The sequence below is a fragment of the Gymnodraco acuticeps genome, unplaced genomic scaffold (assembly GCF_902827175.1).
Source record: "Gymnodraco acuticeps unplaced genomic scaffold, fGymAcu1.1, whole genome shotgun sequence".
Taxonomy (NCBI): Eukaryota; Metazoa; Chordata; class Actinopteri; order Perciformes; family Bathydraconidae; genus Gymnodraco; species Gymnodraco acuticeps.
The window spans coordinates 236,890-256,950 of NW_022992269.1; the positions used below are offsets into that span (position 1 = coordinate 236,890).

A 20,061-nucleotide genomic window follows, 5' to 3' on the forward strand; every position below is an offset into this window, starting at 1 on the left:
GATCTTGAGTCGTGGCTGTGGTCCTGGATCATAGGTCCTGGATGGATATCCTCGTGGATTCATCTTCCTATTATACACACATGCATTTCCAAACATTTGGACTACCTATGTTGCAAATGTATTATCTTTTCAATTTACACACGGCATCTATTGCACGTCTGTCCGTCCTGGGAGAGGGATCCCTCCTCTGTTGCTCTCCCTGAGGTTTCTCCCATTTTTCCCTTTAAACTGTGGGTTTTCTTCGGAAGTTTTTCCTTGTACGATGTGAGGGTCTAAGGACAGAGGGTGTCGTATTGTCATACTGATATTTTGTACAAACTGTAAAGTCCACTGAGACAAATGTAACATTTGTGATATTGGGCTATATAAATAAACATTGATTGATTATTTACAATTTACATACAGGTGGTTTTTTACATACAGATTGCTTATTTACAATTTTCATTTTAGATTTCGTTCTAATACATCCTAACCGGACATTTAAGACATACCAAGTCTACAGATATACAGTTAGTAACAGAGTCTAAAATGCGAGTATATACATAGATTGGGGGGGGGGGGGGAAGCTGTCCATTGAACGACAGGTTGAGATTTGTACCATTACCGGGGCCAGTTTTGCATAGAGCTGCCATCCCCACCATACGTCATCTCACATAATTCAGAGCTGATTGGCTGTAAGTACGTGTGCCGCGAAAAGTGTGGTGTGTGAAGAGGAGACGAGAGCTGCAGCCAGTGACGCGTCCTAAAACCCGGAAGTAAACTGCGCATGGCTTCCCTCGACAAAAAAGCAATGATATTTCTTCATAGGATTTTAGAAAATAGCTCAAAATAAGATCTGTGGGAAACAAACCTGTTAGATAAATGCACGTTTTGTTCAGCCGGATAATATCCACATGTCTACCCTACTTTTATAATTTTCGAATCATAAATCTATTGATTAGATTAGATTTATGATAGACTTTTGAAACTACAAGAAGATAAGGAGGACTTTTACAAAAAAGTAATAGAGATTTTTGTCCAGAGGGATAGGCAAATGGACTTCATCTTCATGTCAAGGTAAGACTGCAATTTTATTGAAAATGGGATCTTACTAAGAGAGAACAATTCAATATTTAAATGATAACATTTCATCTTTTGGGTATCCTTTTGTTGAACTGTCTGTTTAAAATTAATTGAAGCATCAGATAAAAAAAAGCTTTTGAAAATAATATTAGATTTAGGTCAAAATATAATATTTGTAAACCTGAAGAGTCAGTGCCAGTGCCTCACCAGCCATGAACCTCACTGCAGAAGCTTATATATAGACATCTACGTTTTTTGTGCCCCACCACTTTTGTACATATAAAAACGCCACTGCACACGTGGGATCCCAAATGGAGATGAACTGGGTTAAAGCCCTAACTACTGGCTTCACTGAAATGGAGCGCAAGGGAAATGCTGCAGGATACCTTGTAGTCTGGCACATTATAGTAAGCATGTACGCACAACCGGACTTAGATGGAGGCAACGGCCCCACACAATCTATGATCAAATGCTCAAAAGGTTGACCAAGGGCTGGAATGGGACTGAGGGGTGCAGGCTTCACCACCTGACTTGGTTTACCAGTGAACTGACGCATGCTTTAATATAACTTGCAACATCGCGCTTTAACCGAGGCCAGAAAAAAATAGCGTAGGACACGGTCATATGTTTTTTTTTATCCCCAAATGTCCACCACTATCATGCGCAGTTTGCAATATCACATCACGAAAGCTACTCGGCACCACCACCTGAAACATTGCCTCCCCCACAGCATCACCAACACAGGGCACCCACTTACGCACCAGCAAGTCCCCCTGAACAAAGTAACCCTGGGCTATGTCTCTGACCTTCTCTGCCGGCAACAACTCAGTCCACAGAGCAGAAAGAGATGAATCGTCCTTCTGACTCCTGAACCAGTCCTCCTTTGACACCGACAAAGGGAGATCAGGCAGTGAGACCACATGTACCACATTACTTTTGCTACACTCCGAAACATGTGGGTCAGCAGACATTTTACGGCTCTGTGCACGTGTCACAGCACAAACTGGAAACACACTTGGAAACTGCAAACCACTCTCATCTGGCTCCCCAGATGCCACCGGCCTGGAAACCACCACAGGCGGTGGCACACCAGCCCACACAGCACTACCAGCGAGATCGTTGCCCAAAATCATGTATCCCATCAAGTGGCAACGCGGGACGCACTCCGATAGACACAACTCCCCGCACCAGCTTGCAATCCAGTACTATTGTATGCCGTGGCACAGGGATCAAGCCTATCTCCATGCCCCTCATCAGCACAAAATCCCCCGTTTCTGTCTCTGACGAAAAAGGCAACACTGACTCAACAATGAATGAGTATCTAGCCGCTGTATCACGCAACACCTTAATCGGCACATATTTGTCACTACCGACTACTGATACAACAGCTTCAGTGATGAACGGCTCAAAACCAGAACCCGCATCCGGGTCGGCACAAACCGTCTTCTTATCAGGCACCATGCCCGAGCCTACACCCAACGGTTTTTTATCCAACACGGCAGAACAACACATGGCTGGAGCATGTGGTGACAAACGAGGCTTCCCCTTAGTTTCCAGCAACGGACACTGCTCCTTCCAATGACCCCCTCCTTTGCAATAATGACATAGGTCCACTTAGGCCCCCTCGGGTCGCCCTGTACCTACAAATCTACGGGAGGAGCCTGGTGAAAACTTTGCCCCACCGCGGGCATATCCATTGTCTTCTCCACGTTTCCAATCACCCCTAGAATATTTCTCAGTAAAACTGCCCTTATGTGTCAACACAAAATCGTCCGCTAATTCAGCAGCTCTAAACGCGATGGAAGGTTTCTGTTCATTCACATAAGTGGCCACACGCTGAGGGAGAATGTCTTTAAATTGTTCCAAGACAATGAGCTCACAAAGACCGTCAAAACTTGCAACCTTTGCTGCCGCGCACCACCGCTGAAAATGAGAAGTTAAATCACGGATAAACTCCACATGTGTCTGCTTATCCTCCCTTGACCCAACTTCTGAACCTTTGACGATACGCTTCAGGAACCAGTTCGTAAGACTTCAACACCGCTGATTTTACTCTATCATAGTCCAAAGTATTTTCGCCACAAACAGCTGAATAGGCTTCCTGTGCTCGCCCAGTGAGTATAACACACTGAAGTAACAGCACTCTGTCCGAATCTGACCAGTTTCTTGCCTCTGCTATGCGTTCAATTAGAGTGAAAAAAATGTCCGGGTCACGCTCATTGAACTTTGGCACTAATCGCAAGTAAGAAATGATATCGCCACTGCCTGATGCCGACCTATCACCACCATCCTCCCCTGGAGAAAACTTGCCCTCTCCCATCAGCCGTAATCTAGCATGTTCCACCTCACATTTAATCTTTTCCACCTCCAGCACCTTCTCCACCTCTAAACGCTTCTCTACCTCCTGCTGCTGAACCCTCATCTCCAACTGCAATCTAAACTGCATGGCCAAAAGCTCCTTTTGCTGTTCGAATGTCAAACCAGCTGTCTGAACCACTACTGGCCCGACCCCTGCCACACCAGACTCGCTCTTCTGTAACACTCCCCGCTCAAACAAAGATGACAGCTTTAATCTCATGTTTCCGCTTGCTCCCTACAACAGCAATTTCATAATGCTCTGCTATTTCGACCAACTGCGCCTTCTGGCAATCATCCAAGAAAGATACTGAGGGCGCATCCACAAACGCCGACAAAGAAGCCATAACATATATTTATACCCAATCAGAAAGCAAAGTAATAAACTGTCAACACGCCTGGGCAAAAGACAAAACCCAACAGAGAATGTTCCCCCCTAACTGCCTTACCAAAATCTTACTAATCTCACCTAGTCTTCATGTGGCTTGCGGCGGGTAATTACGCACTGGAACCCGGCGGATTTATGGAGCGACCTGCACGCAGGTAACACCAAGAAATCACGCGGATGTGCCCCCGAGACAGCCGTCCGAAAACAGCTGACACCAACCATGTTGCCACAACACTATGAAAAAAAAAAACAGACGGAACCCAAGGGGAAACGCCACTTAAGCCTAGCGGGTGAAACTCTTTACAAAAGCTTAACAAGCAGCAACATCTTACCTTCTGATTGGCACACAAAACCTGATGCCATGTCAAACACTAAAGCGTCCTGAAACCCAAAAAACATGATGTGTCCCCCAAATAGCAGCGCAGAGCCAGCACAGAGCTGGACCACATCAACTAATTAGCTGCTCAAATTACGCCATGTGCTCTGAGCACTACACAAACTTTTAACCAAATAACCCATAGGACGAGCCCCCATTTGTTATCACCTGGCCACAACAAAAAGGAGACACACCATGTCAAAGGAGACACACCATGTCAACGGTTATCAAAATATGTTTATTTAAAGGAAACAATCCAAATTAGCCAAATTAAATGAAGTGCAAAAATAAGTAAGGCATGAGGTGTGGACGTCAGTGGTATCAGTAGTGTAAATGCAGGGTGAGGGTTGCATGAATGTGTGTGTGTGAGAGTGTTGAGGTGCACAAAGTAAAGCAACTAAAGTAACAACAACATATACTCAACAAAACCGGGGGCCTGTAGGGAGAGAGCGCAGAGAGGCTCTAAATAGCTGCAGGACACCAGACCCAGGTGCCCTGAGTTACTGCAATCAATGCAAACACCAATCACCACAGCACAGACAGGACAGCCACCTCCTCTCTACTGATGAACCCACAGGGGCATCACATACATTTACTCAAGTTTTGAGTAATAATAGGTTAAGATCAGCAACAAAGTCACTTAAAATAGCTCCACCTTTAGACACATTTACGCATTAAAATTCTTGTGGGACTTTGACCTGTAACAGTATTTTTACAATTTGTTATTGGTACTATAAGTAAAATATGTGATTACTTCTCACACCACTGTATGTATTTCCTGTTTTAAGATGTTCAGCATGCAGGGTGTTTGCGCTGAGAGCTATTTGGTGGGATGGCGGACAGTGAGTGAGCAGGACTGAACCCCCAGGATATATGGAGCGGCCCCGGGCCGTGCTGTGGACCTGCCTACTGGGGGCCGGACTCACCCTGGGTAACATATTCCCTTTTTTTAAATCCAGAGAAAAACATGCAACTATGGAGATATTTGGGACACTGCCATAAGAACTGGAGGATGCAAATCCTTATTATTTGAGACGGGTGTTGATTCATTATGTAAATTAGATCATGTCAGCAGGCTGGAGGTTAGTTACTACCACAACTAATCATGGTGCTGTCTGTTTTTCTTGTTTTGACACGTACAATGCATCAATGGGTTGGATAAACACCGCCTACTTTTTCATCTGGTTTTAAAGATGCAGTTGATCAGTGTGTCTGGTGAAAAGAAGCTTAGCAGTAAGCCTAATAGGAACGTTGTGACGCCAAATTGCCCCAAAAATATGAAATAGTTTGGTAACACTTTATATTTAGGTACACAAATTAACCATCAACTAGTTGTTAATTAACATGCATATTAGCAGTATATTGGCTCTTTATTAGTCATTGACCGTATTATACAAGTAATAAGCCATTAGTTGAGAGTTTTTCCTCAATAACCCTCTAATTAGTGCTTATTTATTGCAAGTAAGGAAGTTGTTGTACATGAGTTTTGGTGCTCTGCTCAATATGGGCCTAATAAGGCAGTAGTACCATAAGAATAGTAATTCTCCCATAATAACACTTAACAAATATGATCTATTCTTATGTAACAAGACATGAAACTATAGGTGTTAATTGTGTCTAAATAACTCAAAATTAGGTATTTATATCTAAGAATATGTTCCCTATTTTAAAGTCTTGTTCATAACCAATACGTTAGTAGTTTGACTCTAATTGACCTGAACAGGTTCCCTATTCTAAAGTTGCCTCCTCTTCACACTTTGTAAATACATTATAGCACACAACTACTGAAATTAACCTCAACAGTACATGAACAAAGTAGGCACACGTTGAAATATCTGTTTTATTAATGAACCACTAAAGAGAGGTTCACACACATACCAAAACATGTCAAGTTTCTCCAAGGCTGAGAACACAAATGCAGCCTGAGCCAACAGGTACGTTTTAATACAAACTGATTTTTAACAGATTGTATGTATTTGTGATCATACTGTGTGACCTGCTTGTATGTACTTACACAATAGGTGTACTGTTCTCTCTAGGTGTTGTACTGTCTCAGTGTGAACATAGATTAAACAACCCAGTCTCACGGCATTTCGTGTTCACCAACACGATTTTTAATCTATTGATTCGTGTTCACCAACACGATTTTCCCCTTTTTTTCGTGTCACACAGCACGATTTTAAAAGCAATGTATTTCTACTGGTAATGTGTTTCGTGCCTGCAGCACGTCTTTTTCTCCGGTCGGGTCGTGGAAGACCGGAAGCTGTGTGGTTCATAAAAACATGTTCTTACTCAATATCAAGCCACAATTATTGCTTTTATTTTAAATCGTATAATTTTGGACTTTTGTTGCGGTCTGTGAGGAAAATAAATGGGGCTCAGAGCCTCAGAATACTGAAATCTGTATTTTTAAATCTTTTTTTCCTTCCAATTTGTTATTCTTTTCAAAATAACACACTGTTATTTACTCACCAATAACACTCAATTATCCTTGCTTTTATTTATTGGTTTAATTCCATAATATTGGGCTTTTTTGGCGTCCGTTAGGAACTGAATTTCAAAATAAAAATAACCGGAAACAGACATAGGCCTCTAGGAGTTTAGGATGGCCGAAGACACTACACTACCCATAATCCCCAGCTATCGTTTAGGACTACAGTCCCCGTGATTAATCTTCAAACTCTGGGATTGGATGTTGGAGTGGCAGTGCGCCAAGGTTACACCGAGCGTCAAACAGCTGTTTGAAATGGAACGAAACCACGCCAGACTTTTCCAAAACTGGAATCAAACGCCCCCCCCCCCCCCCCCCCCCCCCCACCCAGAACTACACATGCTGGCTATTGTGTTTCGCAAAATGTTCTATGGGACGTCTCTACTGAACGTTTTCGTTTTTCCCACAATTAGAAGTTGCCAGTATTAAACACATTGGTGTTATCAAATGTAAAACATATAATTAATAAATGGGTGAAAATCGCTTGTGTCCATAATGCGCAGCATTAATATATATACCCACATGACAGCTCATTGTTACTTTGTAATTCTACTCCACTACAATTCAGAGGTTAACCTGGTATTTTTACTCCACTACACTTATTTGAGTTACTTTGCAGATTCTGATTAATGATGTGAAATATAAACAACCCTTAAATCAGACTTTAGTTACACCTGAGTAAAATTCAGGTAAGGTGATTGTCAAGTGCCAACAATCAGGAGAGATATTTGATAGTTGGTGCTTGAGAAGACTAAACATTTATCTGCAATTGACATGAATGGAAACGAGTAATAAAGTATATTCATTACTCGTTATTCTCTACTAATAGTTCATTAAAGACTGTATATTATGGCTATTTTGCACATCCCTTTCAAGATTTCCAAAGGTTTATTGACATATCATATACACAACTATGGTGTATGCAATGAATACAAATCTTGGGTCACAGGTTCCTCAACAGCGCATTACAAGACATCTATCAATATGTGTGTACCTCCACCATTAAACTGTCATATTCTGCACATTTCTTATTCTATCTACATACATAAGAGTACAATTCATATGTATAATATCAGTTAAAATAAGTGCTTCAACATAGTTAACATTGCAGGAAAGCAATATATTAGACATTAAGTACTTTGTCAGGCTTAATATTTATCTGTAGATAGATACCCCCAAAGTTTTTTTCTTATTTAAAAGAAGACCTTAATCTAAAGTATTATTTAATGTTTAAATAAAGGTTAATTCGTTTTTCTGTTTTGCACCTCCTCCTATTAATATCTTTGTACATCCTGCACTAAACTGTTTTATTGTAGAGATCACTTATAGTATCTTCTTGATTTTTTATATTCTATATTTCTATCACAGACCTTCTACTTTCCCCCTATGAAAGTATGTACTCTTAATATTGTTTTAATCAAATATAACACATAAAAACAATAATTCAATAACGTGCTTTAACCACTAGGCGGTGCACACAAGGTACACACAGCCATAATAACTTTGTATTATTAGTGTAGGACACTTATGTATGTACAACATCTGAAGATGTGTAGTTTTATTCATGCTTTCACATAATGTTACAGCATATTGCTATACTATTTCAGACTCAGTATTTACATTCTTATATTCAAAGAAAATCAGTAATATCTTTAAAAACTACAAGTCCTATCTGCTGTGCACCGTTATGGTGTAAATATAACCTATCTATGAATTAGATCAAATGTAAAAGTCAGCCAAATTAGTGTTGATACTGCAAGGAGACGTATTGTGTGAAGAGAAATTGAAGATGTTGTTTAATTGTTGATATATTTATGATCCACGTCACGTATTCAGTTTCGGCGGCATTTCTTCCAGTTTTTCCAAAGGTCTTCTCATCAGGGCTCTATAAATAAAGAACTACGGCAGATCTGTAATATGTAATGCAGCCGAACCGTGTATTACAATGCCGTTATGTGATGACTTTCAAAGAGAAAAGCACGAACACTCTGGATTAAGTATTCTTTTAAAAATGTTTTCAGGATTTTATATCATATAAACACCAAATTCCAGCATGCATTGCGGCTAAAACATCCAATCAGCGAGCTTAAACCATAGCTGAGGATCTTGGGTAATCACTCGAAATGCCTATGGCTGCTTCTCAGGTCGACTATTTTCATTTCCTCGCTCCTCGGTCCTCGGTCTCACCGGAAGTTGATTTGCCTGCGCCATCTTGAGTACCGTCCCATGGCTCTTATTTCTGCCGGAGGACCGAGGATCGAGGAGCGATCATGGAGGAGCGATAACCGAGGAACCACCAGCCGATGGTCTCCGATGAAATCCTCAGATACTCACCCCGCCCCCTTACTGTGTATCGCTCACTGATTGGACGAGGCAGTGCATGCACTGATCTGATGCTTCTTGACATGAGAGCAGAGTGAAGAAAATACATGAACCTCACGGGAGTCACTCCTCAGTTTATACCGTGTTTTGTTTCAATTCATGTATCATTTAGTTACAAATATGTGATATATCTGAACAACAAAGTGGTCAAAAATCATTTAATTCATTTTTTGGAAACATTTTCATGATCGCTTTTTTCGTTTTACATTTTCATTTATTGTCATTTCCATTCAGTCAGTCATTAAGTGCTATTAAAATGTTAATGTGCTACATATCCAAACAAACAAACAAAGTGTGCAATCCAATGAATGTTAATCTCACTGGGTTTTGATAGATAACATATCTCTTTTTCTTCTCTCAATTATTTTATTTCTATTGTGCACTCTAATCAATATTAATCAAACTATTGTTCGTTTATACATTTTAAGAATGGCGTTTATCTTTTTTGACAATGAGTTCTTATTTTATTTTATTTATTTGGGTCTACAACAGATGATACAAATGTTTGTGTCAGTAAATGTGTACTAACAGAGGCGGGGGTGTGTGTGGAAATAACGGGGACAGAGCTGCTGTCAGACGATCAGCTGTGCAGCGTCATCACAAACGGACGTCGCTTCACGTGACGCTCCGGAGGAAAGGACGTCCCATTGCTCTTAAAACTCATTTCCCTGCTTCTCGTGGTTTCCTTGCGTCCCTCCATGCTTCCCTGGTGGGAGGGACTAAACGCAGGGAAACGACGCAAGTGAGGGAAGCAAGGATTTCATTTAATCGACCTGAGAAGCAGCCTATGTCTGTTTCCGGTTATTTTTATTTTTGAAATTCAGTTCCTGACGGACGCCAAAAAAGCCCGAGATTATGGAATTAAACCAATAAATAAACGCAAGGATAAGTGTGTGTTATTGGTGAGTAAATAACAGTGTGTTATTTTGAAAAGAATAACAAATTAGAAGGAAAAAAAGATTTTAAAAAATACAGATTTCAGTATTCTGAGGCTCTGAGCCCCATTTATTTTCCTCACAGACGGAAACAAAAGTCCGAAATTATACGATTTAAAATAAAAGCAATAATTGTGGCTTGATATTGAGTAAGAACATGTTTTTATGAACCACACAGCTTCCGGTCTTCCACGACACGACCGGAGAAAAAAAAAGACGTGCTGCAGGCACGAAACACATTACCAGTAGAAATACATTGCTTTTAAAATCGTGCTGTGCAACACGAAAAAAAAGGGGGAAATCGTGTTGGTGAACACGAATCAATAGATTAAAAATCGTGTTGGTGAACACGAAATGCCATGAGACTGGGTTGGATTAAACAGCCAGCCAAACTCTTTTGAGAGCCAGGGAATGAGCAGTCATGCTCCTTTATTGACTTATTTGCAGTCCACTGACATTCAAACGGAGTGAAACTATACAAAAAGAAGTTACAAGGCACTTAATGATCTCATACATGCAAGTGTAACATACACAGATTAACACATGCCACCGCTAAGTGTAAACAAGGTAATTAAAGCTAATTCTAGATTTGCAATAAGCATTTATACAGGCTAGTATGGCTAACGCTAGCATGTGTGCTAACGCTACCGTGTATGCTAATGCTAGCGTGAATGCTAACGCATTTTCTGGTTGTGTTTTAAACATCTCCAAATGACATCACATAAACACAATACATGTTAATAATTCTTACAGTGTAAGTGTAAAGCTTACACTTATAGTCATTGCTTTCTGACGGACTTGACCCGTTTACTCTTCAGGTTCAGGGAAAATTAGTAGCAGTGTAGGCCCTACTCATGGATGTCTACTGCCATGCTATTCAAGTAACTTTCTCCTACTTCCTGTACCCGGTTTCCTGTCTAACCTTCAGTACAAATTTCACAAAAATATAAATGTGCAAATATGAAACATACAGGTCAATATCACCTTGCTAGCTGAACTGTCAATATCCCAAAACATATTCTTAGATATACTTCATTTTGAGTTATTTAGACACAATTAACACTTATAGTTTAATGTCTTGTGTTACATAAGAATAGATCATATTTGTTAAGTGTTATTATGGGAGAATTACTATTCTTGTGGTACTACTGCCTTATTAGGCCCATATTGAGCAGAGCATATTAAGACCAAAACTCATGTACAACAACTTCCTTACTTGCAACAAATAAGCACTAATTAGAGGGTTATTGAGGAAAAACTCTCAACTAATGGCTTATTACTTGTAGAATATGGTCATGTAGAATAAGGCATTAATAAGTGTTTTATAATGACTAATAAAGAGCTAATATACTGCTAATATGCATGTTAATTAACAACTAGTTGATGGTTAATTTGTGTACCTTCATATAAATTAAGTAGTATAGTTTAAAGAGCAGTTTACTTCTCAACATTTTAGAAATAATTACGTTTTTTATTTTGATTCTATTTCAGAAAATTATGAAAAAGACAAAAAGCGTGATACTATTAAATATTGACCATCAGGAATAAATAAAACATTAAATTGTGACACAGCTACAACTGAATATTTCTAATTGTGAAATGACTCACCATCTAAACATTGTCGAAATGCAGAAATCTTTCATTAATAGAATACATTTGTTTAAAAATACCCGTTCGTTAAATCGTCACGCAACCCGTGTAGTATTAGTCTTATTTACCAGTCACATGCTCACTACTTCTCAAACTCATTTGAGAGTTGTATCTGTTCACTAAGGAGTCATAATAGAGAAGAAAAAAAAACACTGCTAACACAGTGGAGGAATTAATTGTATTAAAATAGCCATAGCGTTGGTTAATTATTCCTTTAACAGCAACAATCTATAAAAACAAATTATAAAGAAAAACAAAGAAGTAAATGGTAGCAAATATTGACCACCATGAGCAAAGGAAACACATTCAAGTTAAATTAGGGTAAAAATATGCTCTCAAGCAACTGGTTTGTAAAGCGTAGTATGATCATGTTGTGAAATTAAGGCAATCATCTTGTATAGTCTTGTCTAAGTATTTGACAGCATATGAATCATGTTCATCCTACGCGCCTGGTTAGATGGAGATAGTTCTCCAGGGGTTTGTTTCAATACGTTTGTGGAGGATTGAAGGGCTGCCGTTTAGCAACAGTTGGCTGATAAAACAGATTCAGACACCTTATATCTCTCACGTGTCTCCTTCTTTTGTTTCTTTATTTGCTACCAGTTAAACCCACGTTCTGCCCGAAGGTGTTTCCTATGCCAACGTTCTTATCAATGACTTGCAGAATGTTCCCCTTAAAGACTGATTCTCTGTCTGTTACTTTAGATGAAAATAAGGAGCCATTCCCCAAGCCCCTTTGCAAGATATTTGGTTAAAAAGAACACAATGGTGCTCTAGGACAGTGGTTCTCAAACCTTTTTCAATCATGTACCCCCTTTGAAAAAAAATACAGCCAAGTACCCCCTGATCAGCGCAAAAACAATTTGTTAAGGAAAAAATGCCTATATAAAGAGGTACAGTACAGCGCTGCACCATCAGTGTCTGATTTATTAAAACAAAATTGTAACTGAGAAACACTTAAATGCTACATTTCAAATGTTTACAATCCATCACTCAATTCATGGCAAACCAATTTTAACATCATGCAATAACACTAAGACGACATTAGTTGCATTGAACTGATCTTTTTAATAAGTTGTACTTACAATGTAGTGAGAAACATGGGCTTGTGCTTCACTGAGGATCTTTGTCATTATGACAGGGAGGCAACTGCAGTTATTACACTTTGCGTTTGGAAATATGTGCAACTCTGTTAATATAAAACCCACACTGCTCAAACTTCCTTACTTTTCCTAAAATTGGTATATTTATTTATTTTGGGGCGTGGGGAATGAAGAGAAAAAGATATGAGCATTTTATGAGCATGGGATTTTGACCCCTCCTATAAACATATGCATAATGCTGCGCAATACTTTGCGGCCACACGCCGTTGCCAAGCAACGCTTATCGTTTAGGTCCTTTGATAAGCAGGCAGTCATATCATTAACTAGAACTAGCTAGATCTGATAGATTTGGACATAGACGCGAGTGAAGTCTAACCGGACGCGAGAGAGAGATCAGATATCAGATCAGCTGCTGCTGACGGAGAACACGCAGCTCTGCATGATCACAGCTCCGCCGCTGTGACGGATCGTTGAGCCGAGCAAAATACACTAAGAGTTAGACCTAACACACTTAGCTAGTTTATCTACTCTAGAACAAGCTAAACTAGTTATAAATATATTTATTATTTACTGTCGGGTCAGTTATTACAGGTTCAGTGAGCTGCACGTGACTGACAGGCTGTCAGGAGAGGGAGAGGAAAAGGGAGCACCCCTTTTACTTTTCCCATTTTATTATCTAGAATTACTGTAAACTTTTGAATAAAGTAGTTAATCTACTATTAGTAGTTTGTGTAAATGCATTCATTATGTTTTATTTTTTCATTCACATAAAATAAATCTCACGTACCCCCTGCAGTACTCCAACATACCCCTAGGGGTCCGCGTTCCCCCATTTGAGAACCACTGCTCTAGGAGGATATTCAGGTGATAAGATGTGTGGGGGGGGGAGGGGTTACCTTGGTTGGTGATTGGCTAATGGTTACCCAAGCCAAAAAAATCGTTCTGACATCATAAAGTGGCCAAAATCTGATCAGCTCATTTTCAGACAGGTTTTTATATAAATGGATCAGGACAAAAAGAGAGAATCTTTTTTCCTGAAACTTTCAGAATCTGGTACACATGGTTATGTATAAAAGACATGAAAAAGTGGATTTTGCATAATAGGTGACCTTTTAATGTTGTTAACTCCAGCCTCTCTCCATGTACAGCCTTGCCTCCAGCTTTCTCCATTACGCCCCCCGAAGTGCACCCCCACGCACCGCGGCTGCTCCACTGTGTGTTCCTGAATCGAGCTAACGTCACCTGCCACTGGGAGGCCGGAGACAACCACACGACTCAGTACACTCTGCAAGTTCAACTGGTCTTTATGTGAGCAAAACATTCCTTAAATATGTTGGAAGTCATGCTCAGCTTTTTGTTATAAAATGTTTGTTTTTATTGTCTGGGGGATACGGTTGTTTTCTTTTTGTGTAGTCAATGTGTGACTTTAATGGGATAGGATTATTCAGTCAGACAAATGTCAACCAGGAGAGACTGGTTTTCTGATGAAAGATTATTTATTGAGATGATATAAATATTATTTGACGACCCCATTTGAGGACCCCATTGTGATATCATGTATCTGGGTAGAATAGAAAGAATTTGTTCTTGAACTGGGATTTGCCCTGTATGCCATAGCACAGGATTTTATTTTATATTAAACCCATCACACCTTTGTTCCCTGTGTGGAAGCATTTGCATATTTTGTTTCAACACGCATTTGGTCCGCGTTGTCCTTTCAGGTGGTGTTCTGTAATTTGCACATGGCCAAATTACAACTGTAGCCCGAAACCGACAATGTGTTTGTCTGTCTCTCAATTATTTTCCCAAATGTGTCAGCAACACACTTTTCATCCTACCCCTCTAACCTTTCTTAATTTTTTTTATGACCTATCATTTAGTTATGTTTTTTCTAAAGAGTGTTTAATTAATTATCATCAGTAACATGTGCGACAGTGGATGCAGATACCACAGAAAAAATGACAAACAAATAAAAAAAATTAACATTTTACTTGATAAACCGCTTCCATTTTACATTTCTACAGCCTGTCAAGATTAAACGTCTGAAACGATCGTTTTTTAAACTGAGTTGCTGGTAAACAGGAAACACATATCTGATAGTGTCTCAGCCTTTGATATCAGACAGGATCTGTCTATGCTGTACTTGGAAATCCTTTCCACTAAATTAATCTGATTGCTTCATGGTATTGTACCCTAAAAGCCCAACTCACCTATCACCTATTATGCAGATAGCTTAACTATACTCCCTTCCAACCTGTACCTTCTAACCCAACGTTTATTTTTCTGCCTGCAGTTCGAACCCAACACGGGGCATCCTCTCATCAGACTGCACAACAGATTCCTTCCTCCGGCTGTAAGACTCCTCAACTCATCCTCCGTATTCCTGCTTAATATTAGTTTTTTGTTGTTTAGCATCATGGACTAAAATTTAAAGGGGCCATATTAAGCTTTGGGGGGGGTCCCCTTTTCTGTAGTGTGTTAGTGTGTTAACGTTCTTTCCAGTGGGAGTTTCTCCCTTTCTAAAATAATTAATGAATTAATAAATACTATTCAGGTCTTTAGTTTGCTCTCAATAGTATGAACCCCCTCTGCCGCCCTCAGTTCTCTTGGGAGGCTGTTCCACATTCAGGCGCCGTAATAATTCCTTACGACGAGGGTCTTTGTTTTTAACTTGAGGCATGATTAAGGCCAGCACCAGAAGACCTGAGGGTTCTATAGGGTTCATAAGAAAAGCAAATTTGATTTAGTTTGTGTCAGCATTTTAGCTTGTTATTATTCTGTCAGTTACATGCGAAGGCCTCAGTTTATAATCTGCTTTGAATCTCACATTGGTGTGACTGTTGGTATGCTGCACTGAGATGATAAGAATCACACAGCGTCCACATCAACTCTTTTTTTTGGTGCCAAAGTGAATGTTGCAACATTTCAGATGGTATTGAGTGGGAGACGTGTGTGTGAGCAGTATTGTGATGTGTGCAAGGTAATGTGTGTGTGACTGACAGGGCTTGTGGTTTTGTGCCTGTTTGTGTGTCTGCTTGTTGACTTGAGGACTCAGATGAACCTTGTTTTTAAATGCTTCTGTTTGTGTTAATGGGTATGTATTTCTATTTTTATGTGCATTTGGGGAAGCACAGACCACCAAACAGCTCTGACAAAAAGTTAACCTGCATCACGCCTAACACTCGCTGCACGGCGGCGTTAGAAAGTACTGACGTGAGGAACTGCTTCTGCATCAGCATCACAGCACACGGCCCCAAACATAACATCACGTCCCGACCCCGCTGTCAGTCAGGCAGGACTGAAGGTGAGGCCCTTGTACTTCTTTCTACTAACTATGTTATTTTTCCTCTTTTCCATCTCACTGATTTCTCCCTCTCTTTCTCAGTGATGTTGCCTCCAGCGGATTTGACAAGCACAAAGTCAGTCGGCGGGAGTCCTCGGTGTCTGACTGTAACCTGGAGACGCACCTTGTCTGTGTTTCCTGTGGCTGCCTCTGAAATCAAAGTGGGAAAACTGAACTCCCAGATAGAGTTCAACTTCACAGCACAGGGGCAGGTCTGACACTCCCAAATACACATAAAACAAAATGACACTTGCATAAAGGAACACATTCAGCCATAAATTTAAGGGGCAGGGTGTCGTTTTTTTTCAGAAATGGAAACATGTTGCTCAAAGTCGAGACTAAATGTACAATATCTAGATCCCATGGCAGAGTGTGGGAGAGAAACTCAGCCTTTGCAGAACATTTACATGCACAAAACCCTATATAACATGGTGAGCCTCTCCGCTCACACAGGGTTCAATGAGGGACGGAAAGAGCAGGGGTTGGGTGTAACACAGGGGTTTATTGTTAAACATACACAAAACACGTTGCCCGTGCGGGATCCTTCACAGGTCCTTTGGCGTCCTTCTAGGATCCAGCCTACTGCAAGACAGACCAGGGTTGCGGTCGGATAATCCAAAAATCAGCTCCTAACGTCTAACCCTATCGTCTATTCCTTGACCTCTGAGTGAAACGTCACGGGGTTAAGGGATAGTGGATAGGAGAATTCAAAAGGACTTAGGAGAAGAGACTACAGTACTTTAGAGAATCCGAATGCACTTCCACTATCCGACTGTTTATGATGCGCCAGCGGACGTCATAAATGTGCGTCTGCTGCTGTGGGGAAACTATGGAAACTACAGTTTTCTATACAGCGGACTACAACATGGATGTTCAATAAGAACGAGGGACTACTGTAAACTCATCTAGAGACTCTGCACCGTGCTCTGATGCTTTATGCTTTATGAACGTGGACAACAGAGAAACATATTCTTCATGACCAAAGTTGGAATTGAAATAAAAAATGAAAGTGAAACGTATGCTCGTCACCCTCTCCCTCCGGTCCACATTAATACAAATGATCCCAATACGTATGATTGTATGAAAATATCTTAAAATCAATACAAATGTATTTATTATAAACGTTAGTCCTTAACATCTATCACTGTGTATATCACCATTCAAACATCTTTTAAAAGTTTAACAAACCCCACACAGCTCAGTAAAGACTGTGAAAGGTTGACTTTATTTGATCATTTCAGTAAAAACTAACGTTCATATTTCTCTTTGATTATAATACTGATGAACGTTCAAAACAAGTTACCACATACGTTTTAAAATGCTTAATAAGCACCGTAACTTTCATGATACCATTTCTCCGTCATAATCGTTTGTTTCCGTGAACGGCCGACTGTCGTGTGACGGCAAATGATGCGGCCGCAAGGCATTGTGGGGCAGCATTTTCTCCTCTCCTTTCGTAAAGGGAGGTCCAGTGGTTCCTAAGCTAAAGGAGGTTATAAAGGAAGTTTGAAACCTCCTTTCCTTTCATTTAGAGAATTTGAACGGCACTTATCATGGCTGCCACTGAGGGACTTCCGGGTCATTTCACTCCGTTAGGAAGGTTCCTAAGCTAAATGGACTATTCGACTTCAGCCCAGAACCAGGTTACCACATGCTTTTATTCAGTGACTGATTACCTGATTCTGATCAGCTGTCTGGCCTCCGGCCGAGCCACTCCCTTCACTCCAGCAGCCGGTGCCCTAACCACACCCCGCTGCCACAAACACACTACAGGAAAGGGAAACCCCCAACAAATAACAATAGGGCCCCTTTAAGTATTTTGGGATAGATCCAAAGGATGTCCCAAACAATCTAAGACACTGGGACAAAATGTAAAAACCTGTTAGGCTTCCTTGCCTGGTTAGTTAAAACCCTGTTAAGCTGTTTTATTAATAAAGTTAAGTAGTACTGTTTTAAAATAAAGACTAATTTAAGGAAAGACTAAATGTGAAGCTTCCTCTAACGCGCACCTTACTTTTCCCTATTATTTATCATATCCTCCAGAGACCCACCCATTCATTTTTGTTCTCTGTGGAGCACATTGGGTTTTGGTCCATTACTTTGAGGTTATACATGCCACAGCATTAAGTCCAATTGTACTCCACAGAGGACATCCTGGGCTTTTCAAACATATGACATATGTGGGGGTGTGGCTTTGAAAAAGATAATTTCATTGTATTTCAAAATGGCGTCCATCAACACCAAGCACTGTTTATAGAAAGAGAAATGGTAAGTTTATAATTTTGTAATTACCAGTGTTGTGAGTTCAATATTTTTAATTAATTATAGTAAGGGAACATCTTAGGAGTTAGTGTAGTGAGTTTTCAGAGCAGTGTAATACTTATTTGACCTAAAACTAAATGTTTTTATGAATGTCCTCTGAGGAGGACATGGGGATTTGCTAACTTTTTATTTCCCCCATTTTACACAACACAATGGAGTCCACTATGGGCCAAAACTAACACTTAGGTTTCTGTAGGGTTCATGGCAGATGGATGCAGTGGGAAAACATACATCAAGTGCCTCAAGTGTCAGATGTATCTCTGCATTTCAAAAAAGGATGGAGTACTACAAATGAGGGCTCAATATTTGTTGCATTGAGTTGTTGTGCTCTAATGTTGTCTAAATGTACTTGTATGTTAATGTTGTTTGTATACTATGCTTCACATAACTAACACCCGATGTCCTCTACAAAGGACACACAATAAAACAAAAATATAAAAAAGTTGTTTTGGTTTTTGTTAGTCATTATGTTTCTACCTCCCTAAAGACTTGTGTGATAAAATAAAAAAGGAAATTTGAAACCTTTTTCTTTCTGGGTCTCAGGAGGCTATACAGATCCATGCTCAGGTCCAAAATATGACGATGACAGGTGACAGCTTCTGTTCTGAAGTTTGTCTCTTCAGGCCGGACACTTTGTACAACATCCGGCTCCGTCATCGCTTCAGGGGCCCAGAGAGTCCCTGGAGCCCGTGGAGCAACACCTGCCTGGGGAGGACAGCAGAGGACGGTGAGGGGAACCTGACTTTACAAAATGGTGTACCGTGTGTTGAAACTCTTTATCGCTGTAGCTCCTACTCTATAAGAAAGCCAGTAGAGGATATTACGATGAAATAGTTAGGGTTGAAACTACAGCTATACTTGCAGCTCTGCGGTTAAAGGTCAGCATGCTAATTATGTACTCATTGGCTGATGGTAATGTCATGTTTCTCAGGTATTTGGCCATAAAACCAATTTGACAAATAGAAAATCTGCCCAGATATAATGGCAGGAAAGTAAATTCATGGATGTAACTTACTTATTAATCCAAAATTGTATTGGCTACATTTTAAAGTATTTTTAACGTTACTAAAATCCAAGTAAGGTTGGATGCCACAAATGTTTTAACTACTATCCAAATGTAATATTTTGGCATTCCATCTTTCCTCATTGATGCTGTCTTTTTAATAGCTTTTTACGTGATGTGTGAATACTAAGTCCTCTTTAATCTGTCCCAAAAAGATTCCCCATGAAGCCACAAATGTCACATCCTGTTGATGCTACGTTTAGGACTTATCCTCTGGACACCATGACTGTCTAGAAAAGTCTGTGCCAAGCCATTCGGTGCATGTTGATACTAGAGGAAGTCCTCACATCAGCAATATGCATAGTCATACCAGTTTGTCGTCTATTTTCTGTGGAACTGCAGGGTGGGATCCAGAACAATTCCAAAATAATATCTGAACTTGTCTGAACATGTAGTTATCTCTTGACACGTTCTACTGTACCTTATATTCCCCTTCTTCCATTTACCAGCTCCATCTGCAGCACCAGCCTTCTGGAGACAAGTGAGACAGACAGACAGGAGGCTCATCACACTGCTCTGGAAGGTGTGTGTGTGTGTGTGTGTGTGTGTGTGTGTGTGTGTGTGTGTGTGTGTGTGTGTGTGTGTGTGTGT

General features: G+C 40.2%; 1 protein-coding gene across 1 annotated transcript in view; it reads left to right on the forward strand.

The window, feature by feature from the left end:
- Window positions 1–20,061, forward strand: part of LOC117540516 (interleukin-6 receptor subunit beta) — a 33,803-nt gene that overhangs the window by 4,693 nt on the left and 9,049 nt on the right. Inside the window, exons 2-8 of the mRNA XM_034207248.1 lie at window positions 4,970–5,112; window positions 13,891–14,050; window positions 15,036–15,095; window positions 15,877–16,046; window positions 16,128–16,297; window positions 18,951–19,134; window positions 19,920–19,993. Coding sequence (XP_034063139.1) covers window positions 5,055–5,112; window positions 13,891–14,050; window positions 15,036–15,095; window positions 15,877–16,046; window positions 16,128–16,297; window positions 18,951–19,134; window positions 19,920–19,993 — 876 coding nt within the window. The 5' untranslated portion in view covers window positions 4,970–5,054. The remainder of the gene's footprint in view (window positions 1–4,969; window positions 5,113–13,890; window positions 14,051–15,035; window positions 15,096–15,876; window positions 16,047–16,127; window positions 16,298–18,950; window positions 19,135–19,919; window positions 19,994–20,061) is intronic.